General features: G+C 47.8%; 1 protein-coding gene across 1 annotated transcript in view; it reads left to right on the plus strand.

Annotated features, from left to right (window-relative positions):
• Prdm15 (PR/SET domain 15) overlaps positions 1-25,295 on the plus strand; it is a 62,454-nt gene that overhangs the window by 27,763 nt on the left and 9,396 nt on the right. Inside the window, exons 7-19 of the mRNA XM_026777555.1 lie at positions 3,211-3,453; positions 6,899-7,028; positions 8,183-8,364; positions 8,581-8,675; positions 9,014-9,101; positions 13,077-13,244; positions 14,413-14,507; positions 18,318-18,449; positions 19,172-19,306; positions 19,766-19,929; positions 20,696-20,775; positions 21,080-21,199; positions 23,234-23,365. Of these exons, the coding sequence (XP_026633356.1) occupies positions 3,211-3,453; positions 6,899-7,028; positions 8,183-8,364; positions 8,581-8,675; positions 9,014-9,101; positions 13,077-13,244; positions 14,413-14,507; positions 18,318-18,449; positions 19,172-19,306; positions 19,766-19,929; positions 20,696-20,775; positions 21,080-21,199; positions 23,234-23,365 (1,764 nt within the window). The remainder of the gene's footprint in view (positions 1-3,210; positions 3,454-6,898; positions 7,029-8,182; positions 8,365-8,580; positions 8,676-9,013; positions 9,102-13,076; positions 13,245-14,412; positions 14,508-18,317; positions 18,450-19,171; positions 19,307-19,765; positions 19,930-20,695; positions 20,776-21,079; positions 21,200-23,233; positions 23,366-25,295) is intronic.

Consider the following 25,295-nt stretch of genomic DNA (forward strand, 5'->3'; position numbering starts at 1 on the left):
CAATGGGGATGATCTTTCGGGAATTTACTGATTTCTGAGACAGGGTCTCACCTTGAACCCGAACTCTTGTCCGTCTGCTTTACCCGTCTGAGTTCTGGGATTACACACGTGACATCGCATTGTTTGTGCTGGGCATCAGACGCAGGGCTTCATGTGATCCAGGCAAACTCTACAGCTGCACTTACTCCTAGCTCTTGCTCTCCTTTTATTTACTCTCCTTATTTGGACTTTGGACCTGAGGAGTCACAGCTTCCATCTACTGTGGGTGACTCCGACTGTGGCTAATGTTGCTTCCCTCTGCTTTCTGTCCTCCCTGAGAGAACTCTGAAAACCCCTTTAGACCATTTTCTAGTGTTCTCCTGCCCTCCCTCTCCTGGTTTTAGGTCCTTGTCACTTGTCCATTTTGGGGGTTTCCGCTTAAAAGGTTCCTTTTTCAGTAGTGTCTAAGTCATGTTTTTAATTTGTATCTATGAGTCTTAGTCTTATAAAAGATTTTTTGCTTACTTTTCTTACTTGTTTGCTAGTTTTCAGTCATCTTAGTCTTTTTCCCAAACTTCTTATTCTTTACTTGGTTATATCTGTCCCCTTCACTCCAGTTTGCCCTTAGCTTGTGCTGTGATTTTGGAATTCCAGTCGTCTGGTTTTTATGTCAGCTGATACCATAACATGATACCCTAACAGTTGTTTTGTTGCTAAGCTTTCTGGGGTGTGGTGGGTCACTACTTTGGGTTCTGTTGCTTTGATGATGTGCTCAGCAATAATTCTTCCCTTTTTCCTCTCCATTGTGTGCTTTCCCCATTGCCTGGGAAAGTGTTAGTACAGAGTACAGGGTGCTTTTTTTATTTAATTTATTTTTTCTTTTCTGAACTTCATAGTTGAGGTTTTATTTCTTACTAGGATGTGACGTGAAGGGGTATGGCTTTGGCTTCAAGGGGTTTGGTTTGTTTTAGCTTGTTTAGCTTGAGTGGTATATATTTGTGTTTTATACCCCTACTGGGGCTTTGGTTCTTTACGAGAGTCATTTTATACCACATGCCCTTCCTCTCTAACACCTTATGGTGACAATAGTTGGCTTAGCAGGTAAAGTTGCTTGCTTCCAAGCCTGACCACCTGAGTTCAATCCCTGGGACCCATGTGGTGGAAAGAGAGAACCAACTCCCACGGTTGTCCTCTGATCTCCGCTTGCGTGCCATGACCCAAGCACACCTGCACACACAATAAATAAATAAGCATGAAAGTAAATAAATGGATGGTGATACCACTGCAGAGAACAGCTTTCTTTCTGTTTCCCTGGGTCACTTAAGCCCAGAGGAATCTTGATGAAAACAAGGCTTTATTGACTGTCTCAGAGCCTAAGCCATATGTAACATTCGATCTCTGTTGTGCCAATACATGAGCCTAGTGTAGAATGAATCCATGTCTCCTATCCAGACTCCATGTAAATTCTATGTTGCTCTGTGCCTGGATTTAGAGTAGACCCAAGTCTGTCTCTCAGTCCCCAGACCCTGTGATGACTTGTGATCTTGTCTTTACAACCAATGACCTGAGAGACCCCAGGCTCTCAAATTTCCCTCTTGTGTGTCCTTCCCTTCCGTTTTAAGTTCCCTCTGTGTGGTTGGCAGTCTTGTTTGCTTTCTTTTAATACTGCTCAGCTTGTATCTTCCGGGTGTGTGTTCCATTTTGTCTCACCTTCCCCCATTCATTTTCAGTCAGTGGGCTTGGTGTAAGCTTGTTCTGCTAGGTACCAGATCATGTCAGCCTTGGGGCCACCCACCTAGCATAGAGTCTCTGATGAAGGACAAGTCAGAAATAGTGGCTACTTGGTTTGATACTGGTGCTGAATCAACCTACATTTGCAGAGGAAGGAACCACCAACTCCAGGCACAGTGGTACTTTTGTCATGTGTGTGCTTAGTTACCCGCTTTCCCTGCCACTTCCTCTTCCTGTCACCTGGTACCTGTGACCTAGCCATATTTGTCCACTATCTCCCAAACTTGCCATTCCATGTGGTACCTGCCTGTCTGTTCCCAACATCTGTCTCCATTACCTTTTCCTGGGTGGTCTTGGAGACTTTCTGTTAGCTATAAATAAGCAAAGCATTTTGCTTTATTGTAGGGTTTATAAAGAAATGTTTAGCTGTGCAGTGGTGGTGTACACCTTTAATCACAATACTTGGGAGGCAGAAGCAGGTGGATCAAGACCAGTCTGGTCTACAGAGAGAGTTCTAAGACAGCCAGGGCTACACAGAGAGACCCTGTCTAAAGGAAAGCAGTCAGTTTACCGTGAGTGCTCTGGAGGTGCTTCTGTCTTAGTGTGCCGCATTCTATGGGAAAGTTAGAAAACACAAACTATCAAGGCAGCAAGTCAGAGTTGCCCATAGGTTCATCAAGCACTGCACCAGGGTGTGGACATTGCCTCATGCACTGCCTCATAGTAACACCATATCCTGCCTGTGTCTCATTTACTTCTAAGCAGAGTTCCAGGATGGGGGATGTGACCCAGGTGGCAAGAGGAAGGCTGGTATGCAGGAAGCCCTGGGTTTGAGCTATAGCACTGCGTAAAACTGGGCATGCTGGCTTTGCTTAGTTTTAACACTTGAAGGTGGAAGCAGAAGGATCAGAAGTTGAGGACAGTCTGCCAACACAGTTTAAGCTGACAGCTCAGGGGGCTGGAGAGATTGCTCAGTGGTTAGGAGCATTGCCTGCTCTTCCAAAGGTCCTGAGTTCAATTCCTGGCAACCACATGGTGGCTCACAACCATCCTTAATGGGGTCTGGTGCCCTCTTCTGGCCTGAAGACATACACACAGACAGAATATTGTATGCATAATAAATAAATATTTTTTTTAAAAAAAGCTCATAGCCCAATTTGAAAGTTCAAAATCTGGCCAGGCAATGGTGGCACACAACTGTAATCCCAGGATGCAGAGGCAGGCGAATCTCTGTGAGTTCAAGGCCAGCCTGGTCTACAGGGTGAGTTCCAGGATATCCGGAGATACACAGAGAAACCTTGTCAGACGAGAGAAACTCCTTCTAAAGCTCTATGCATGTGGTAGAGCCATTTCTCTTTTAAAACAGTGAAGATAAAGTTTTTTACCTGTGCAGAGGCCGCACTCAGCACATACAACAAAGAAAACCAACACTGGGGAAGGTGGTGAGCAGGCAGGTGCACGACTCCTACTCTGTCATCAACAGCCCTTCTCCTCTTGCAGAGCATCTCCTGGGCCACCTGGAGCAAACCAAAAGCCTTCCTGCAGGAGGCCAGCAGCATGAGGCAGCTTCTGAGAAGGAGCCTGATGCACCCAGAAGGGAGCCTCCCACCGCAGCTGAGAGCAAGAGCATCCAGAGTGTCGTGGCCACCAAAGAGCCAAAGAAAAAGCCTCGAAGAGGGAGGAAACCAAAAGCATCCAAGGTTGAGCAGCCTCTGGTGATTATCAAAGACAAGGAGCCTACAGGTGAGAAGCTGATGAGCTGTGTGCCAGGGTGGGAGGTATGTACCTCATCATCATGGGTGGCCATGTTGGCAGGGAGGGCTCATGAGGTAAGGTCTTGTCTCCTCCACAGTCCCTCAGCCAGCTGTGTGATTATATCTTGCAGAATATTCCACACTAGAGTTCAGAACACAGATTTTAAAAATAGACATCTGAGTAGGCTTTGCCGTATCAGTCTGTTTTTGTTTGTTTTGTTTTGTTTTTCTTTCTTTTGTTATTTTTTGAGGGGAGGGGAAGGCTTTGTTTCCTGACAGTCTTGCTAAGGCTGACTTCAAGCTCAGTATGTAACCCAGGCTGACTTTGAACTCTCGATCCTGCCCACTTAGCCTCTTGAGCTGGGATGGCATGCCAGTGCTACCATACATCACTGTGTGTGTGCTTCACAGTCTCAGGTGTACGCCTTGTCCATGCCATGCTTGTCTGGCCAGCTCTTCTGTTTGTCCAGCAGGACTTAGTCCTTCATGTGAGTTCCCAGTATTTGTTGCCCACTGCTTATGGGTGGACAAGTTGCTGGTCATGGCCCTGGCTATTTCTACTGTGTGTGTGTGTGTGTGTGTGTGTGTGTGTGTGTGTGTGTGTGTGTGTGTGTGATATACAAAAGCCAGAGGATAATTTTGTAGTTCTCTTTTACCTCTGTAAGGGCTCCAGGGATGGAACTCAAGGTTCTGGCTTGCACAGTAGGTATCTTTACCACTAAAAATTCAGTCTCTTTTAAAATCCAAAGTGTCTGTAAAATTCCAAAATCCCTTTTAAAATTCTCTGAACTGTGGGAGCCTATAAAATCAAAATTAAGTTAAATACTTCCTTATTTTGAAAGGAAGAGTCAGAGCACAATCATAATCTGAACAAAGCAAAACTAAACTCCAACAGTATAAATAGTTCAATGTCCAATATCTGGGGTTCACTCACAGTCTTTTGGTCTCCTCCAAAGGGCTTGAGTAATTTCTCTGGCTCTACCCTGTGCAGCACAGACAGCCTGTCTTCCTGCTTCCAGCAGGCTCCACTCTATGGCTGTTGTTCTTGCATCTCCAATTTGCTGGGTCTCTTGCTGCAACTGGGCCACACTTTCACCAATAGCCTCTCCCAGGCTCTCTGCATGTTGACAAGCCTCATCTTCTCTTCCTGGCTCCTTCAGTCCTGGGGCTTCAACCACTGCTGAGGCTGCACCGTCACCAATGGTGTTTCCTGGTCTTTTACAGTGCCAAGCCTCAACTGTTTGTTCTCCCATGACTCCTTCATATCTTCAAAACCAGTGTCTTACACTACCCAAGCTTGGCTGGTAACAGGAAATACAACCTTGCCTATCTCTGAAACACAGCTTCTGTGTCCTGTCTCTGAGGAACACTTCCCAGATTTCCCCTCGGTGATGCCGGTTTCTTCCTTCTCATCCCTATTTCCTTGCTCCAGCTGACTACCATCAGTTGTCCCAGTAAAGACAAAGAAAGGTTTTACTTCAGTGACTCTGATCCCTTGTTTATATAGCTGACTCTTGAACCATAGATTCCCAACTCAAAATAGCAAATAGCCCTGATACATTTTTAAGGGACTTTCAAACTTCCTTCTGGAACTCTCAAGCCAGTCATCCATCTTTGGCTTCTCTCTCAACATTCTTCCAAGTTCCCACAGAAAAGTTCACCAATCTCTGAACACTCAACGACTTTTCTAGCCCAACGTTCCAAGGTCCTTCCACAATCCTCCCCCAGACAACATGGTCAGGTCTGTCACAGTAATACCCCATGATCCTGGTATCAGTTTCTGTCCTAGTTAGGGTCACTATTGCTGTGATGAAACACCATGACCAAAGCAGTCTGTGTGTGTTTGGGGGGAGGTGGGGTATTTGGCTTATACTTCCATATCAGTATCAATCACCGAAAGAAGTCAGGACAGGAAGTCAAACAGGGCAGAAACTGATGCAGAGGCCACGGAGGGGTGCTCCTTATTGGCTTGCTCCCTGTGGCTTGCTCAGCAAGCTTTCTTACAGAACCCAGGACCACCAGCCCAGGAATAGCGCCACCTACAGTGGGTCACTCATCAGTCACGACTTAAGTACTCTACAGCAGGATCTTATGGAGGCATTTTCTCAAATGAGGATTCCCTCCTTTCAGACTACGCTAGCTTGTGTCAAGTTGACATGAAACTAGCTAGCTGCCGCTTTGAACCATTTCATGAGCCTCAACTTGTTCTTTGATTGTGCAGAACCCTCAGCTGAGTTTGAAGGGATCCACTCCGTAGCATGAACATGTCTCTGGAAAACCATTGTCTCTGTGGTCCTCATGTAACTCCCTGTCCCAGCTGCCCGCTTCTCTGCTGCTAGGTCCACCTCACATTCAGGATAAGGTGTAGTGCTCAGATGTCTCCCCCGTCTGCCTGTGTTACTGGCACTGGATGCTCTTGTCATTGTGGAAATGAAAAGCAAGCTTGAAATGAAAGGGACTAGAAGAGCAGTTTCTGTGGAGCATTCCCCACTGTTCCTGTTTCCTACTCTCTGGCCAATGCCTGTTCTCTAAGCCATGTGGGAAATACTTGCACATGAGCAGGAGTGGTTTGAGCTCCCTCTGGGACTTCCCTGCATCTGCAGACAAAAAGGGACAGGAGGAACTACTTTCTGGCTATCACAATTGATGATAGTAGGAGAAATAATAGAAACCAGTGGCTCCAGTTATCACAGAGAGGCTCCTGCCAGCAACTGATGGGAGCAGATGCAGAGACCCGCAAGCTAAACATTATAGTGTGTGGAGAGAGAGCCCAGATTGGAGAACTCCATTCGGTCCCTCCCCTTGGTACTAGGGGAACCCCAAAGAAGAGGAGGAGGAAGAACTATAGGAGCCAGAGGGGTCAAGGATACCAGGAAAACACAGCCCACAGAATCATGGCTAGAATTATAGCTCTTGGGAGAGAGAAGGATTAAGTATCTTACATAGTAAATTCAAGGGCAGTCATGGCTACATGAGACCCTATTTCAAACAACAACAATAAAACTCACAATGGCTGAAATTTTCTTCAGTATGATCTTCCTCTGTGTGAATTTTTATCCCATTTCTGGCATGGCCCTGAATGGAATGTTTACTCACTTTTGAATATCCTCAAGATGACTTGTCGTACTTGTAAATCTCTGCCAGAGCTTATTTAGTAAGCTTCATGGTCTGGCTGCATACCCATCTGCTGTATGTCAGTAGTGTCCCGGGCAGGGTCAGGAGACACTTGGGCTTTGCAGGTGTGGCCTGTAAGTTTGGCTTCCATTAAAAACATACTTTCTTTGTATATAGATAAACACTTAAATTCTGAAATGCTCTGCTTTTATCCCTGTTGCACCCACACTCAGGATGTGTGGCCAGGGGCAGTGCTTCTCCTGGATTTGTTACAATCTGTCCCTACGCTGGTGGTGACCCTTTTGTCATACCCTTCACAGAGCACGTGGCAGAGATCATTACTGAAATACCCCCAGATGAGCCTGTGAGTGCAACGCCAGACGAACGGATAATGGAGTTAGTCTTGGGGAAGCTGGCCACCTCCACAAATGAAGTCAGCTCGGTGCCAAAGTAAGTCCTGCTTGTGTGCAGCTGGTGCTTGGGGACGGAGCACAGGGAACAACTAATTGGTACTGTAGGGAGAGCACCTCCCACCTCTAATCCCCACAGATGCTGCGCTTCATCTTTTCAGGCCAGCAGTGTGTGTTCTGGAGCCCGAGGGTTTCATAGTTCATTCACTGTGAAAACTTTTGTCTTAAAACACACATGACAGAGAATTTACCGTCACAACTCTTTTTAAGGGCACGGTACAGAGACATCCCCCAAGCCTTTATCTACACAAACTGGAACTGCCCCCAGTGCCCACCATTCTGCCTGCATTCATTCCTAGTCTGTGTCCCCCATGTCAGTAGGGCACACAGTGCTTGCCTTCTGTGAATGGCATATTTTATTCAGCACATGCCCCTCTGTGTCAGTGCATATCCAGATCTCCTCTGTCAGGCTGACTGATGCTACACTGATGCATGCACCTGCTTTGTCTGCTCCCCCATGGGGGCTCCTGGCGGCTTTGCCCCAGCAGTGTGAGCGGTGCTCCTATGGTTCAGCAGTGGCTTGTGTTTGAATTTTAGTCAGTTTCACACCTTGCTCTACTTTCTTTTTTGTGAGCAAGGGAAAGAAATGTTTATGCCGCAGTTATGATTCCCTGGTGAGTTTTTACCCTGAAGTTGACTCAGCTGTTTTCTATGCCCTTTGGAGTTGGCAGAATTCACCTGATGAACCTGTGAAAATGTGGACATGTTTATTATTTCTTTTCTTTGTTACTGCCCAGAGGATTTCAAGCACTTAACAGAAAAAGCACACTTTTTTCTGTGGGACGAAGAAATGGTTAGAAATCAGGTTCAGAGTCAGCGTAAAACAGAGTAGAGTTGAGACCAAGGGAGGGCGAGAGCCACAGTCAGGGCTGCCTTGTTTGGGACAAATGGAGCTCAGGCTTCCTGGCTGAAGCACATGAGCTGCACAGCTGTTAGATGGCACTGAAGCCACCATTCATGTGCTCAGAGTGTCTGTGCTACCCGGGAGCGGGTGACGTCAGGTTCTGCCTTCCTTCTCCTTTTCCTCATGGACCAAGTGTAGCTGGGAAATGGCCAAGGACCTTCCCAGGTGACTGTGATCAGAAACTTTCACTCTGAGAACCCATCTTGACCCTCTGTCCGTCTCCTGGACAGGTTCACACATCATCCAAGCAGTGCCATTGCCCTCAAGAGGGGCTTGGTTCTGTCCAGCAGACACGGCGTCAGGCGGAAGCTCGTACGGCAGCTGGGTGAGCATAAACGAATCCATCAGTGTGGCACCTGCAGCAAGGTCTTCCAGAACAGCAGCAACCTGAGCCGGCACGTGCGCTCGCACGGTGAGTGCGTGCACGGTGAGTGCCTGCCCGGCCCACGGGGCAGGGCCACTGCTGGGTCCTTGCTGCAGAGCTGCTGCAAGGGGTAGCCCTGTGGCTGCCGGTGCTCTTTAGCATTGGGGGCACCCAGCCCAGGCAGAGGGCTTATGTTTCAAAGATGGGTGCAGCTCTCTGAAAGGCCAAAGCAATGAATCTGCCTTCTGTTGGCTGATTGCTTAGGTGACAAGCTGTTTAAATGTGAGGAATGTTCGAAGCTGTTCAGCCGTAAGGAAAGTCTAAAGCAACATGTCTCCTACAAGCACAGCCGGAATGAGGTAAGTGGGCACCTAGACAGCTGGCTGAACAGCTGTTTCCTAGAGGAGGCGCCATGGGGGATGTCCTGTCATGCCCCCCAATGTATTCTGAGCCCAGCTTAGGCCAGTGCTTACAGAAGCAGTTGGGAGAGCATAGGTGACTGGCATTTGGGGTTCACTTACCTGAGTGTGGGGTTCTCTTTCTCAGGCAGTTGGACAGCAGGATTTTTTCTACTAGAACAGGGGAGGAAAACTGTGGTGCAGCTACCTCTAGAAGTTACTAGAACAGCACACACCAGGGGGGCCTCTATGATGAACTCATGCAGTCTTCCTTGCTGACAGTGTGCCCCTTTGAGCAGGTGGATGGTGAGTACCGCTATCGCTGTGGCAGCTGTGGGAAGACCTTCCGCATGGAGAGTGCCTTGGAATTCCACAACTGTAGGACAGGTGAGGCCCCACCCCCAGCCACCTGCCCTGCATGTTGGGTGGAAGGGTCCCATTGAGCAGACAGCTGCCTTGGCTGGCATCTCCCTGATCCTCTTGCCTCCAGGACTGTGAAGAATAAAATTGTTCAGCCGTTAGAGAAGACTTGAGCAACTTTCCATTAGTCAGGAAGGGATGGGTTGTCTCATGTCCGTTATGCATTCTCAGACCCTGCCTGAGGTCACCTTGATGTGGGACCTTCATCCTTGCTGACAGGGTGAGCAGCAGTGTTGGGTTTGTTCTAGAAGCGTGTGAGAGAAAAATGCAGCAGCATGGCTTAAGATGGGAAAGCCTTTCCTCCCACATCAGCATCCTGCAAGTGTGTCCCCTCTGGGCACCCAGACAGGTTATTACATCCTGAGCCTGCCTCCATCTGCCGCTCTCCAAAAGGAAAGTGGAAGCCATCTTTGTATGAGGCCGGAAACTGCTGTGTTTTGAGCTGTCCCTATTGGCGAGACAGCTGTGGTTGTAGAGTCCAGGGTACTCTCAGACACTGTCTCTTGCGCAGTTTATAGTTGGCAAGTGTAAGTGAGCAAGCAGCAAGTTGGCCAAGAGGTGGAAGCCCCCTGAGGCCTGGATGCCCTGTGCTCCAGAGAGAGAGTCCTAGGTCCGCTAGTTCCCATGCAGCCAAATCACCAGAGGAGGGTAGAGGGAAGATCACCAGTGCCTTCGTGTTCTCCCTCTTACTAGGACTTAATAAATCAAGCAGTAGAGACCTACAAAGTCAGCCTGTGACACTCTCCACTCCTGCGGTCGTGTGTCTGTCCATACTTTTGCTCACTTGTGGATATCAGAGTCTCTATCAAAATTGGTTCCATGTCTGGCTGGTTTCTTCTGTCTTCAGCATGATGCCTTGCTTACTAGGACAAGGCTGTTGTGAAGGGCAGGCCAGGCAGGTTTCTGGAGGACACTTGTCAGTGACATATACCACCTAGCCAGTTCCTAAGCAGCATCGGCAGTGCGCCTATGAGAATCTGGGCATACTCCTAGCTGTTTCCACTGGGTGCAGCCTCGGGCATACTCTTTGTTAACTGGGATTAGCACCACCTTCCCATTGTTCCTCAAGGAGATGCAGAGTGGGCCTAGAATTAGACCAGCTTGATATTAGGTTGCATTAGAAACCGAAAAGCACTTGTTACATCTAAGTTAATGATTCTTTTTTCTAAACGAGTAGAACAGAAAATGAAGAAGCACTTGCTGTGTGTTGGTTAGAACTGTCACATCAGACACTTGTCTCTGCTAGGTGGTCGTGGCACTGATGAACCGCAAGCAGCTTCTCTCCTGAGACTGATTTCAGGGCTGAGAGACCCCATGGCGGCCTATTTACATACGCTCATGTCTTTTGTGGTATGAAGTTAGTAGAACATTCATTCTCGAAGGATTTATACAGCCAGGGCTGGGTGCTTCAAGTGTGCAGTGGGCAGACATTTCTCCAGCCCACTCTGTCAAGCCTGTTTCTGTGCCTCCAGTGCATTGCTAGCACTCTCGTTCACGTGTTTGCTGTGCTACCGTTGAACCTGCAGAGGATCCCAGCTTGGCTCCCTCACAGTCCACTCTTGTCCTCTCAGTCCATGAGCCCGTTGTTTTCTTTAACAAAATCGCAATTGTTCAATTTTACCAGTAAAGACTCGTGAGACAAGTTTTCCTGGGGTGAAAACTTGCTAGCTCAGAGACAGAGAAAGCCCTCCCTGACCCTCTCCACCGACATCCCAGAAGCTCCGTTTCTACTCCATCTCCAACCAACCTTCTTAAATTCAATGTCCCTCCCTTTTACTTCCTATGGGTCTCTATCTGTCCTCCCGATTCCCTCTTACTCTCTTTGTTTTGTTTTGTTTTGTTTTTAATAATCTTGACTTCCTGTCAGCTGGTTGCTCCACCACTTGACCTTTAATTAACGTTAAGCTCTTGGACTAAAGGTCTGTGCTAGGGCTGAGCAACACCACAACTAGAAACAGGTTTTTCCAGTAAATAATGCAATCTCAGGGTTCACAGTGTGGTCAAATATTTCGCAACATTAGTCCCTCGTCCTTTACCAGATTCCAAAGCACTACCTTCAGGCTTTTGGTGTCACTACATACCTCCATAGTGACTGGATTACTGGGGGGGAAGAGGGGGAGTCATTCGGAGACTAGATGTCTGGGTTCTTGCACTTCACAATGTTATTGAGGTATATGTGATGGATCATCTTAGTTGACTGTGTAGATCAGCACAGAAAACGGTTGGAAGTAGGGTATGGAGGGGCTTATAGGGACAACATGAGAGCCCAAGCCAGCAGTGCTGCTTTCCATGGTTACACATGTTGTTCAGAACCTATAAGAAAGAAGGCTCACCTGTGATGTTGAGAGACTCAGTTGTACTGTGAGCACCTTCCTGGAAGGGAGGCCCATCTCATCTGTGCTGCAGACCTAACTACTCTGTAATTCAGCCAAACAAATGAGAAAGAGGGTTGGATCTTATGAATAACATTTCACCTTGGGAAACTGAGTTGCATAGTAGGATTGCCAGAAGCAGGTCCAGGTCTCCTGAGACTTACATAGGACTTCTGGTCCGTGTCTTTATAAGAAGAACCAACGTGCTGTGGAGGAAGCTATAGCTAGGCCACTGCTTCCTGGGCTGTGCTGCCCTGTCCCCACTTGATTCCTCCTCTCACGTCTCCCTGCTCAGAGGCCAGCACATAGCCCTGCCCTGTGTCTTTCTTACCCTGGTGGGAAGAGATAAAGATGGCTGATTTTCTTCAGATTTAGGTGGGGTGACCTCTAGCTAGCTACACATGGAATCTCCTGAGTGGGGCTAGAGACTTCCTGCAGCTGTAGAGACTCAGTTTAGTAATCCTCAGCTTCAAGGGGCATTGGCTTCTCTCAGCCACATCTTGGTTATCACAACTGACTGGAGGTCAAGGGTAGACTCTAGGAGAATGTATGGAGTCCTGGGATATAACCCCCCTGGGTCTAGGTAACTCCTAAGCAGAGTGACTTGCTCAGATGTCAACAACAAATGCTTGATAAGTGAGGTCCTAAGGTATCTGTAGGGACTTCTTTCCACAGACAGGTGGATGTGTGGTGGGCAGTGGCTATGGAGACTAAGGGCTTTATAGGAAAACATTTGCTGGGTCTAGTGGCATTCTGACCTGGGGCCTTTGCCCCTGAGAGAAGTAATGACACATTTGTCATCTGCTGTCATACACATCTACATTCATGATTCAGGAAAGAGCACGTGATTTTAAAAGGCAAGGTACTCGGTGGTGTGGAGCAGGGGCTGCGGATACCATGCAGAGGGGATGGGGCAGATGGTAGAGTAGACTTTCAGAGGCAAGAACTGCAACTTGCCTGGTGCCTTCCAGAGGTACTTAAAGTGGGGGCTAGGATTCAGGGATGCTGACTTCTTGCAATGTGAGCGTGTGTGTGTGTGTGTGTGTGTGTGCTGTGTGTTGAATAGGGTGGAAATGGGTGTGAATGCAGTGTGTGTACATGTGTATGCATACATATGCATGTATATTTGTGGGGTATGTGTTGAATGAATGGCAAGCATATGCTTGTGTTGTTGAGTGAGGCCTAGGCCCAAGACAGTTCTTCTGGAATAGAGAAGCTGGGAGTGTTGCTGTAGAGGATGCTATCGGAGGTAACAGGGCAGAAAAGAGGGGGCAGCAGTGACACTGTGCTGGAGGAGCAGGTGAACATGCTGAGGACACCAGGAGGAAGCTTGTAGTGTGTACAGATAGAGAGGAGCCTGGAGAGCTGCCCGGGCCGTTTTACCCAATGAGGAACTGGCACACCAGTGTACATTTATGTCTAGCTGAGCACACAGCAAATGAGCTCTGGGCCACGGTGCCCTGCTGGTCTCCTGCCTTGACTCCACTTTTTACTCTGCTGAGGCACACATGCTGGAGCCTGGTCAGGGGTGATTTACCGCACATTGTGTATTTGTTTACTCTCTGGACAGATGACAAGACGTTCCAATGTGAGATGTGTTTCAGATTCTTCTCCACCAACAGCAACCTCTCCAAGCACAAGAAGAAACACGGGGACAAGAAGTTTGCCTGTGAGGTCTGCAGTAAGATGTTCTACCGCAAGGATGTCATGCTGGACCACCAGAGGCGACACCTAGATGGTGAGCCTGAGATGCCTTCCTTCTGACTTGGGATTCTGGGATGCTGTTAACAGTGCCACGAGCAGCAGGAAGTGGTAGGAACAGTGGGGAACAAAAAAGCACAGCTAGACTGCTCTTGAGTGCCGACTGTTAGGAAGTTATTTGAAGTATTTCTTTAGAGAACTTTTGAATCCTGTGAAGAATGATCTTAGTGTGATGGAAGTGTAAGAAAGGCAGTGTGTTGTCATGTATGGCGCAGGCTCAGTCATGTAAACAGTGGAGTGTGCTGGTGTGTACTGTGGGTGGGGGCCATTCGTCTACACAGTCTGTGAGATCAGCTCTCTCCACACACGTGAGGCAGCAGCCAGGACAGAATGAGAAGTGGAACAGAGGTTAAAATCAGCATTCTGACTGAGGCTGTCCTTGTTTTCCCTGCTAAGAGTCAGTAGCACTCACTGATGCAAACACTCTTTGGTAGTGTTTGAAAACACCATTTACAGAACGAATTCAGGCTGTGTGTAAAGCTTAACAGCTAGATACATGCACATGAGTTTGTGGAAACAAGACCCGTCACATCTCTTCTAAGTTCCTGCACTTTGCTTCCCCCTGCCCTTTGGTTCGTAAAGACTTACAACATGGTCCCATGAGAGTCATAGGAGGGTACTCTGGGCCCCACCTAGCCTCTGAGAACCATGGACAAATCACTACACCTTAGTTCTCCTGCTTGTATAGTGGTGGTGATAACTGTTTCTTTTGAAGTCAGTGTCATAGTTGGACCTGAACTTGCCATGAGGTTCCTTCAGGCCCATCACAGCAGTTGCTCAGAACCAAGGATGCTCACAGCTCTGCTCAAAGCCAATGCTTTCTGTGATGCACCTACCTGGACTAGGTGTACCTTTCACACTTGTTGTTTATTTATTTATTTGTTTGTTGTTGGGGAGTTTTTTTGACTTTTGTTTTTGGTTTTTCAAGATAGGGTTTCTCTGTGTAATAGCTCTGACTATCCTCAGGATTAGATCACCACCACCTGGCCAAATGAGCCTTGCTATGTTGCATATGAGCTCAAACAATCCACCACCAGCTTTCCTGCATGTCTAGTACCACAGTACTTTCAGCATAGTTCCCAAGCAGGTCTAGGATCTGACCCGTACATGTGACCTCACACTTCCTGTTTGATCTGGGATTTCAGGTGTGCGGCGTGTGAAGAGAGAAGACCTGGAAGCCAGCGGGGAAAGCCTGGTTCGTTATAAAAAAGAGCCTTCTGGATGCCCAGTGTGTGGCAAGGTAATGTTCCGCAGTTACTGTTGGTGTTGCATGGCAGATACCCACTCTCTAAGCTCGAGCTCAGAGCTACAGACAGGGAGCTTGTAGGCATGTCCAGCCTACAGCCCACAGTCCCCTTGCACTCCCAGATAGCTGTAAATGCAGCCCCGTACAAACTTAGACATTTAAGACATAACACATGTCCTAGTTAGGGTTCTGTTGTTGTGGTAAACTGTGACCAAAAGCAACTGAAGTGGAAAGAGCTGCTAAGAGTCCATCATGAAGGGAGATCAGGGCAGGAATTCAGTCAGGAACTGGAGGCAGGAACTGAGGCAGAGGCCATGAATGAGTGTTGCTTACTGTCCATGTCTTTCCCAGCTTGATTTCTTGTAGCACCCGGGACCACCAACCATCAGTAATTATGAAGAAAATGCCCCCGGTCTTGCTCACAAGTCAGTCTAACGGAGGTATTTCTCAGCTGATGCCCCTCCTCAGAGTTGGCTCTCACTTACGTCAAATTGATCAGAAAACTAGCCAGCACAAAAAGATTTGGTTTTTGGCTTTCATTTCTTCTGTACAGTTCTTAAGTGTGAACTTTGTAGACAGTAACCATGTTTCTGTGTCAGAAGGTTAGATACACCTTCTAGGGCAACAGTGTTAAGGTACATAAGACAGGTTATGTACCATCTGTCTTTAACTAAGTGTCCCTCAGGGTGCACATTTGGAGTTTTGCTCTCTGGGATGGGTTTCCAATAAATCTGTGGAGAGTTTTTTGTTTTTGTTTTTTGGCCTTTCCACTCTGTGGGACATGCTGTCCTCTTGAGTGTCTAGACCTTGCCTTCATATCCATATTGAAGAGGCAAGATGCCCTGGAACTTTATGCTGCCCGCTCTGGCCACCCCTGCTCAGTGTCCAGGTAGTATTTTCTAAGTTATGGGTAGCCCATCCCATGATGGCCGAGGTTAGTTTGTAGATGCTAAATATTTTTGCCCAGACAGCCTGTGCTGTTGTGCAGCTGCCTTGATATGATCTACCCTGGCCTTGGCTGTGTCTCTGGTGTAGGCATCTAAGACTCCCAGCCCTGTCCTGACTGCCACATACACATTGCCCCATTCTTCACACATGAACACCTGTTCCTAACTGGAAATGCCATTGCTGGTTCATCAGACTCAACTCTGACAACAGGTAACAGGAGGTACAAGCTATATCCCCAGAGGACTAGAATCGTATCCCTTACTGCATAGAACACATACTGGGGATACAGGCTCTTGAGAGGCTCCTGTGCATGTGGCCCAAGCAGCCTCTGGTGTTGCTGAGCCTGGCACAGCTGCACAGGGAGCTACTGGCATAGAGTAGCATTGGCTCCTGGGCACCACCACACTGGGAACCCAGCCCCACATGGCTGGCCACTCCTGACTGAACATGTGGCAGCACTGCCAGATCCAAAGATGCCTTCAAGAGGAAATGAAAAGCTCTGCTTTCATGGTATTTCCTGGTTTCTTTGAACCCACAGAGCCAGCCAAAGCCTGTGGATCAGTGAAGCCATGTGCGGCCATTGACCTTAAATTGTAGGTTTGGAGGCAAGATGGTGCAGGGACAGGGAGGTGCAGCCCATGGGAATAGACAAGTAGTCCCAGGGCACCTCATCTGCAGAAAGTCCTGCCTTTGGATGCTCCATGATCAGTGGGTCTTCTGGGACACTGGTGATTGTTGCTTATCTGCCTTGTAGACCCCATGTTCCTAGTTCAGCTCAGGGTTGACTGTGAAATGGTTCTTGGAAGACTAGTGTGGATGCTTGAGTGAATCCACATCCATCCCTCCAGGCTGGAAATAGCAGCATGAAACAATGCTCAAACTGGATTCTTTGGTATTTACTTTGAGAAAAACCGCAGGTGTGTCTGCATGGCTTCCCAGTAGGTTCTGTGCCAGTGAGTTGTTTAACTCAGCGTAAGGACTCTGCTGTACTCTCATTGCAGCAGAGATTGGAAACAGTGTGAGTGGGTGTCCAAATCACTATAAGTTTAGCCAGGTAGTGGTGGTGCATGCCTTTAATCCCAGTACTTGGAAGGCAGAGACAGGTGAATCTCTATGAGTTTGAGGCCATCCTGGTCTACAGATCAAGATCCAGAACAGCCACTGCAGTTACAAAGAGAAACTCTGTCTCAAAAATTAAAGAAGAAGGCTGGGCAGTGGTGGCTTAGCCTTTAATCCCAGCACATGGGAGGCAGAGTCAGCTGGATTTCTATGAGTTTGAGCCAGCCTGGTTTACAAGAACTAGTTCCAGGACAGGCTCCAAAGCTACAGAGAAACCCTGTTTTGAAAAACCAAAAAAGAGGAGGCTGGAGAGATGGCTCAGTGGTTAAGAGCACTGGCTGCTCTACCAGAGGTCCTGAGTTCAATTCCCAGCAACCACATGGTGGCTCACAACCACCTGTAATGAGATCTGGTGCCCTCCTCTGGCCTGCAGGCATTCATGGAGGCAGAATGTTGTATACATAATAAATAAATAAATCTAAAAAAAAAGAAAAGAAAAACCAAAAAAGAAAAAAATTAACGAAGGAAGGAAGGAAGGAAAGAGAGAGAGAGAGAGAGAGAGAGAGAGAGAGAGAGAGAGAGAGAGGAAAGGGAAGGGAGGAAGGAAGGGGAGGGAGGGAAGGAAAGCAAAACTGCACTTTTGCTTTCCGGCCATCCAGACCCTGAAGCACGATTAATAAAAACTCAGGGTCAGAAATTGGGGCTCAACCTGAAGATTTGAAAAGCAAAATAGCCCCACTGGCTCTTACCTCAACCTCAGTCTGAAATGGCGATCCTGCCTCCAGGAATCTGAAAATGAGACTGCGAGTCTGAGAGTTGTTTCTTCCCATTTTATAATCCTGTCTAGGGCTGGGATTAAAGGCGTGCCCTGTTTAGTTTCTATGGCTGGCTACTGAGATCAAAGGTGTGTGTTACCATAATCTGGTCTGTAAGGCTAACGAGTGGGACCGTTTTACTCTCAGATCTTCAGGCAGTCTTTATTTATTAAAATACAGTTGAAATGCCACTACAAAACCCAAATAATCACAAAATTACAACACTATGTGGCCAAAGGCTCAGGCATATTCCTAGCTAACTCTTACCACGAGGCTTTTGGTTTGTTACCTCACATCTTGCTTCTTGGGTGGCTACATGGCAACACCTGGCATCTCCCAGACTCTGCCTTTTTTCTTTCTGAATCTCTGCTTGGATTTCCTGCCTGGCTATTGGCCAAATCAGCTTCTTTATTAACCAATGGTTGTAGGCAGAGACCTCTCGTTTGTTCTCAGCTGCCTAAACCCAAAATAATCACATAGAAACTATATTAATTAAAACACTGCTTGGCCTATTAGCTTAGGCTTCTTATTACCTAACTCTTACATATTAAATTAACCCATTCCTATTATTTTTATGTTTTACCACGAGGCTCATGGTTTACTGGTAAGGTTCCGGTCATCTGTCTCCATCGGCAGCTACATGGTGTCTCCCTGATTCTGCCTTTCTTCTCCCAGCATTCAGTTTAGTTTTTCCGCATAACTCTATTCTGCTGTGCCACAGGCCAAAGTGCTTCTTAATTAACTAAGGATAATAAAACATATTCATAGCATACAGAGGGGAATCCCACATCAAATGGTAATAAAGCATATTCACAGCATATAGGGAGATATCCACACCAAGGAAGGGAGGAGGAAGGCAAGCACCGTAAGTCTAGAAGAACAACTGCTAGATATTTAGGCCTGTTGGTAGCTTGTTCTGTAGGCCGCAGGATTTGGCTCCTTGTATGCCCTAGCCCTCACTGCACTGGCTCCCTGTCCCCAGGTGTTTTCTTGCCGGAGCAACATGAACAAACACCTGCTGACCCATGGTGACAAGAAGTACACCTGTGAGATCTGCGGGCGCAAGTTCTTCCGAGTGGACGTACTCAGGGACCACATCCACGTCCACTTCAAGGTGCAGGCCCCACGTGGGTGACACTTAGTGACCTGGCCCATCCATTGTCTGTGTATATGAGGCACTCACCAACAGTAGACTAGATTTCACAGTTCTGGTGCTAGAAGGTTCCATGTCTGTTGAGGGCTTCCTCATTCATACATCTCCTTGCTGTGTGCTCACATGGGGGAAAGATGAGGAAGTTTCTGGGGTCTGTCTTTTAAAGACTCTAATCCTACTCATGGCACCCCACTATTGGACCTTGTCATCCCCCAGAGGCCCTCACGCTGTCACCTTAGGTGAAGTTCTAACACATGGGCACTGGCATTCAGATTGCTGCCATGTCCTTCCATAGCTGTCAGCATGGTCGTTGGCAGGCTTTTCATACAGATTCCCACTGACATGCCTGCTGCAGGGCCCAAACAGAGAATCTCCCTGTGTAAGGAGGGTGACGTTCTGCTGTCTCCCTGCCTTTAGGGAAAGAAGAGCTGTGCAGGAGCCCCAGGTAGAGAAAACTGGGTATGAGGGCAGGTGGGAGAAGCGCCTGTCTGAGTCAGAGGCCCAGAGCAGCGCTGCAGCAGCAGGGTGTCCTCCAGGACTCCGCCTGAGCATGGGTGGGATTGCCTGTACCACAGGATGGCCAAACCCAGCGCCATCCAAAGGGACATAGGTATAGCTCGCTAGGCAGACAAATGATTCCCCAATATACTGCAGTAAAGGCGGGGTTTGTGACTGTCCTGCAGGACATCGCACTGATGGACGACCACCAGCGGGAGGAGTTCATTGGCAAGATTGGGATCTCCTCAGAGGAGAACGAGGAGAACTCTGATGAGAGCGCAGACTCCGAGCCGCACAAGTACAGCTGCAAGAGGTGCCAGGTACTCAGCACTGCCTGTAAGCACGGCCGCGGGTGGGATTGGTGTCCATGGGGCTGAGAGGATCCTACAGCACAGCATTGTCAATCTCCTTCACTAAGGAAGCTTGTCCCATATCACGTGGGCTTAGGAATGGTAACCGTGGGACTCAGCCATCAGAACCCACTCATGACTTGGTGTGCACATAAGCAGGACAGCTGATGGTGTTGGGGCCTGTGTCCTGGAAACTGGCCTAAGACTGGGGATGCTTGGCCTCAGCCAGCCTGAAGCTGGTCCATACTACACAAGGCAGGGTGCATACTTTCAGGAAAGCAGCTCATGGCATGAGTTTCCAGCAGCCTCTCCTGTAAGCCACCACTCCCCCGTGAATAACTGGCCCTCCCGTGGTGTCTGGTGATAGAAATGTAACAGAGATGCCCAGAGATGCAGTGAGTCAGCAGCTTCCACCCTGTGTGCCTATAGCTCACCTTCGGCCGTGGGAAGGAATACCTGAAGCACATCATGGAGGTCCACAAGGAGAAAGGCCATGGCTGCAGCATCTGCCACCGACGCTTTGCACTCAAGGCCACCTACCATGCCCACATGGTCATCCACCGAGAGAATCTGCCTGACCCCAACGTGCAGAAGTAAGAATCCAGGGTTGTGAGGAAGAGGGGGACTCTACAAAGCCACAGTGCTTTTTTTTTTAGCAAGTCACAATCACTGGGTCATCTTTTGCCAGATATTTGAGGCACCTAGTCTCTAGGCCGCATTTCTCACCGTAATTTTTTTTCTCTACAGGATTCTAAAGTATGTTGGCCTACTTGACAAGCCAACACAACCTGCTATAGCTAGGTTTTATTAATGCTGCCCATGTCAAAGGTCAGCCCATAACCAGAGCTATGTTGTGAGCAACTAGATGACTGAATTCATCTTCCAGAGCTGTTGTGACCAAATACCTCATACTTCATAGTCCTAGAGCCTGGGATCCCATATCAATTATATCGATCAGGGTTGTCTCCTCCTAAATTCTCCTTGACTAGCCATGGCATCCTCAGTGCCCTCAAAGGCTCAGCCTTCTCTACATGTTTAGCTCTTCTCTCATCTTCTTAAGGATTGGGGTCACCACAATGACTTCATTTTACCTTGATCTGCTCTGTGTATGCCTGTCTTCGTACACAGCTGCATTCTGGGCTAAGACTCCAACAACAGTTTGAGGGACACAGTTCAACCTATTACAGAAGCTGAGATACGTAACATCTTCTTGCCTTCTCTCCCTTGATAAAGGAGCTCTCACACATGCCCTCCATAGCTGAACAGACCCTCAGAGCAGATGAAGCCTTCTCCGTGGATGAGCCCCTCAGATGGTAAACCCCTTAGAGGGGGCTCCTGAAGATTTGTCTCTACTTTCAGGTACATTCATCCCTGTGAGATATGTGGGCGGATCTTCAACAGCATTGGGAATTTGGAGCGCCACAAACTCATCCACACAGGTATCATGCTCCTGCTTGCATCTCACCACCCACCCAGCAACAGGAATCTGCATCACTCTCCCTGGCTCCATGCAGACAGCCATGCCTTGGCTCCTCACACTGCATCCCTACTTCTCCACCTTCCCTCCAGGCCTCCCCTGCCACTGCACATCCCTTCCCATACCTATTCCACCTCAGGTTCTCAGGGCCTTCTCATGCCAAAGACTCCCATGGAACATACTAGAAAAGCAGCCAACGATATCACTGCTTCTAGCTGAGACCCTTGCTGGCTGGGGCTTTCAAGCACTGCTGTGTTTGTTTGCAGGTGTGAAAAGCCATGCTTGTGAGCAGTGTGGAAAGTCCTTTGCCAGGAAAGATATGCTGAAGGAGCACATGCGTGTGCATGACAACATCCGAGAGTACCTGTGTGCAGAGTGTGGGAAAGGTGAGTGTGTGTCTGGAGCCCCAGGGGGTCTCTCGTAGCCACAGGGTATTCTGGAGCCATCCGAGCATGTTAAGCCAGGCATCCAGCTTGCCTATGATCACTAAAATGTAGACCTGAACCTAGACATAGTCTGTGCCCGTGACGGTGGCTGCTAGGAATCATGAGCCTTCTTGGCAAATGAGGGCCAAAATCACATCATGTACACAAAATTATCCTTTAAGATTTCTCTATAGCCTACAAAAAAAAAAAAAAAGCTGGACGTTTCAAGTTCTGTTATTTGAGACAGGGTCCATGTAGCCCAGGCTGGCCTCCTGCTCAGTGTGTAACCAAGGATGACTTTACATACAACCTCTCTCCCCAAGCCCCTTCCTGCCAGGTTCTGCCTAACTGTTTTCTTTCCACATACTATGTAGGTTCTCTTACCCCCCAGTCTCACTTAGAACAGAAGTCCTATGAAGCCAAGGGCTCTGTCTAGCATAGCCTCGTCTCTAATGCCTGGCACTTAAATAGTCAAAGCATAGCAGTTATGAGAGTGAGCGAAAGAGACAATGAATAGGTGTTGCAACTGCAAGGGTGAGGTTTGTAACAACTGGGTTCAGTCCTTTGCAAGAAAGACAAGCAGGAGCAGACAGCAGTACTGGGTAACACTGTTTTAAGTAGAGCTTAGATGTGATAAGCCAGAGAGGGATCAAGAACAGGCCAGTTAGCTAAAGAATACTCTGCTGGGTGGCCAAGCTTTGACTGGATCTCTCATCACCTGTGGTTTTTGTCCCTGGATGGTGTGTGTGTGGGGGGGGTATACAACATTTTTATTTGGAGGGTTGGGAAGAGAGGGAAATTAAGGTAAAATTGCTCTTCCATAGTCAGAAAGGCCAAGAGACTCAGGGTGGAACTTGTGTGCCCTCTGCTGTCTGACTTGATGGGTCCTATGGCCCAGCTGTGTTGTCACCGAGATGGGTGAAGATGGGTAGTGACAAGGTGGGACTGGGGGAGCTGTTGCCCAGCTGAGGTTAGAGCTCTGAGCCCTCTGAACTCGCTCAACGTGGCACCACTGCTGGTTTGTCCACTGGGGGCTGCAGGAGGGTGGGAGGGTGGCCCAAGGACTGCAGTCTGACTGCACTGGTGTGTGAGCATCTGGGTATACTATGCTGCTGCCACCGCCACCCACCCAGCTGGGCCTTGGCTGGTGAGGATGCTTCACCACTTCCCTCATCTTGAGTCCTAAGTCACAGCTTTGGACTATTTCAGTGCCTAAGATTGGCAGCAGTAAGTAAAAACTTGTGGTCTGACAGGTGGCGTGGCGAGTAGAGGTGTTTGCACATGGCTGTAATGACCTGAGTGTGATCCCTGCATCCTGCAGTGTGGCAGGAAGTGACTCTGGGGAGTTGTCCTCTGATTGTACATGTTCTTGCACTCACTTTCTCTGTCTCTCTCTATCTCTCTCTCTCTCTCTCTCACACACACACACACACACACACACATATATTTTTTTTTAAAGAATGGCTTTTTTTTTGTTTGTTTTTTGTTTTCATTTTTGTTTTTTGAGACAGGGTTTCTTCTTGTAACTCTAGCTGTCCTGGAACAGGCTTAGATCAGGATAGCCTCAGACTTACAGAAATCCACCTGCCTCTGCGTCCGTAGTGCTAGGATTAAATATGTGTGTCATCCCCATCCGGCAAGAATGGCTTTTTTAAAAAAAAATAAGCATAGATCTGGTGTCTTCATCTTAGTTACCATCTTGTCATCAAGACAGACAAGAAGCCCTAGTCATCCTGTCCATCTCACTGCATCATCTCAGATGCTGTTGTTGACACACCGCCATCTGAATGTCACAGTAAATCTCTAGTGGCCTCCTGAGGTGTTAATTTTGTGGGCCCTTCACCCTCTGAGGTGAGGCCCTAGCCTCTTTTTCCCAAACATATTCTGTGTCTGTGCCCACTGGGTTCAGAAGGGCGCTTCAGGGGAGTGGATGGGACACAAATGCCTGAGCAAGTTCTGGTGAGTCTGGCACCCATGCGGATCTGCCTCCTCTAGGAATGAAGACGAAGCATGCACTGCGCCACCACATGAAGCTGCATAAGGGTATCAAGGAGTATGAGTGCAAAGAGTGCCATCGCAAGTTCGCCCAGAAGGTCAACATGCTGAAGCACTACAAGCGGCACACAGGTGTGTCAAGTCCCCGTTCTGCCAGGTCTGCGAAACCAAACGGCCCCAATGTGGTGAAGATCGGTGCCAGGCACCTTCTTATGAGTTTGTCTTTGACTGAGTCCCTGGAAATCAGAGCCACTTACAGGGGTACCCTGTGTCTGCAAAGGATCACAAATCCATCCCACCACCAGTGTGAGATCTTTGTTTTCCATATCTCTCTAGTGTTTTGTTTTTGTTGTTTTGGTTTGTTTTTAGTTTTCGGGACATGATTTCACTGTGTAGCCCTTGCTGTCCTAGAAGTCACTCTCTCCAGGCTGGCCTCAAACTCACAGAGATCCACCTGTGTCTCAAGTGCTGGGATTAAAGGCAGGAGCGACCACTGTCCAGTATGCTTTATATTTTTAATAATAGTCATAACTAGGGTGAGATGGCTCCTTATTGGACTGTTGGTTTTCAGGTCCATGGTGGCTGATGATAGTGATCATTTTTCATTTATTTGTGTCTATTTTGATCATTTCTGGTTTTAGCTGTGTTGTTTATTTCTAAATAAAGTTTTGGTTCATCATACATTGTTCGTATTAACCTTCCGTCTCATGACTGACTGATGGGTGTCTCTTTCATTGTATCTCTTGTCTCTTTGCTCTGTGAGCTGTTTCCTTTGCTCTGGAGAAAGAAGTCTCATGGTTTGATGTGTAGTTTTTTGTTTGTTTGTTTGTTTCCTGGACTTCAAGGATCATCTCAAAGCCATTGCTGTAGTGTGTCTCCTAAGTTTTCTTTTAGTACCAAGGTCTTATATTTAATCTTTGGCCCATTCTAAGTTGGTTTTTGTAGAGATAAAGGTCAAGTTTGAAACTTCTGAATGTAGACATGCAGTTTTCCTGGCACCTTTGTTGAGATTCAGTTGACTGTACATGCATGTTTTTATTTTAGGATCTGTTCTGTGGATGTGTGAGTTTGTTTCTGATGCCAGTACCATTGTGGTTTTGTGCCTGTGACTCTGGTACCTGCAGCTCTGCATTCTGTTCCGGGTCACTTCTGCTGCCCTTCAGGATTGTTTTCCTGGCTCTGTGAGGAAGTCATTGGTGTGCTGCACTGAATCTGTAACTCACTTTGTGTCGACATTTTAACATTCTTAAAGTCCATGAATATGGAACATCTCTCCACCATTTGGTGTCTTCAGTGGCTTTATGATTTTCTTTGTAGGAACATTTCCCAGCTTTCATTATAGCTATTCGAGGTATTTTTTTTTTTGTAGTTATTGTGACTGGAATACCTTTCGTGATTCTTAAATTAAAATATACTTTAAGCCAGTCAACAGTGGCGCTCACCTTTAATCCCAGCCCTTGGGAGGCAGAGCAGAGTGAGTTTGAGGCCAGCCTGGTCTACAGAGTGAGTTCTAGGACATCCAGGGCTACACAGAGAAACCCTGTCTCAAAAAAACAAAAAATGAAATAGACTTTAAAGACTTCCTTTTAAATAAAAATGACTTGTATTTTGTAATCTGAGGCTGTGGTGTCATCAGTCTTCCCAGCGAGTTCCATAGGCTTCAGCAGCCAGTACTCTAACACTGTGCCCCTGGGGCACATGGTGGATGACTGTTCGAAATCCCTGCAGCAGCTCCAGGGCCTGGGCTCTATCAGGTGTTTGACCACTTTCAATTTAGTATTACCTGAAGGGATGTTCTTGTGAATTTGAGGGCTGTGTCCTTCCACTAGTCCCTGCATCTTGATTGTATATTTTCCCCAGTATCGATACCTTTTTTGTACTAATTATTCTGGTAACAGTGTGTAGCTTATGTGGGCACCAGGGATCCCCACCATATATTTCATATCTTCAGGTGATTTAGAAGTCTTAATTTGGCCGGGCGGTGGTGGAACACGCCTTTAATCCCAGCACTCGGGAGGCAGAGGCAGGCGGATCTCTGTGAGTTCGAGGCCAGCCTGGTCTA

This window comes from Microtus ochrogaster, unplaced genomic scaffold, assembly GCF_000317375.1.
Source record: "Microtus ochrogaster isolate Prairie Vole_2 unplaced genomic scaffold, MicOch1.0 UNK72, whole genome shotgun sequence".
Lineage (NCBI taxonomy): Eukaryota > Metazoa > Chordata > Mammalia > Rodentia > Cricetidae > Microtus > Microtus ochrogaster.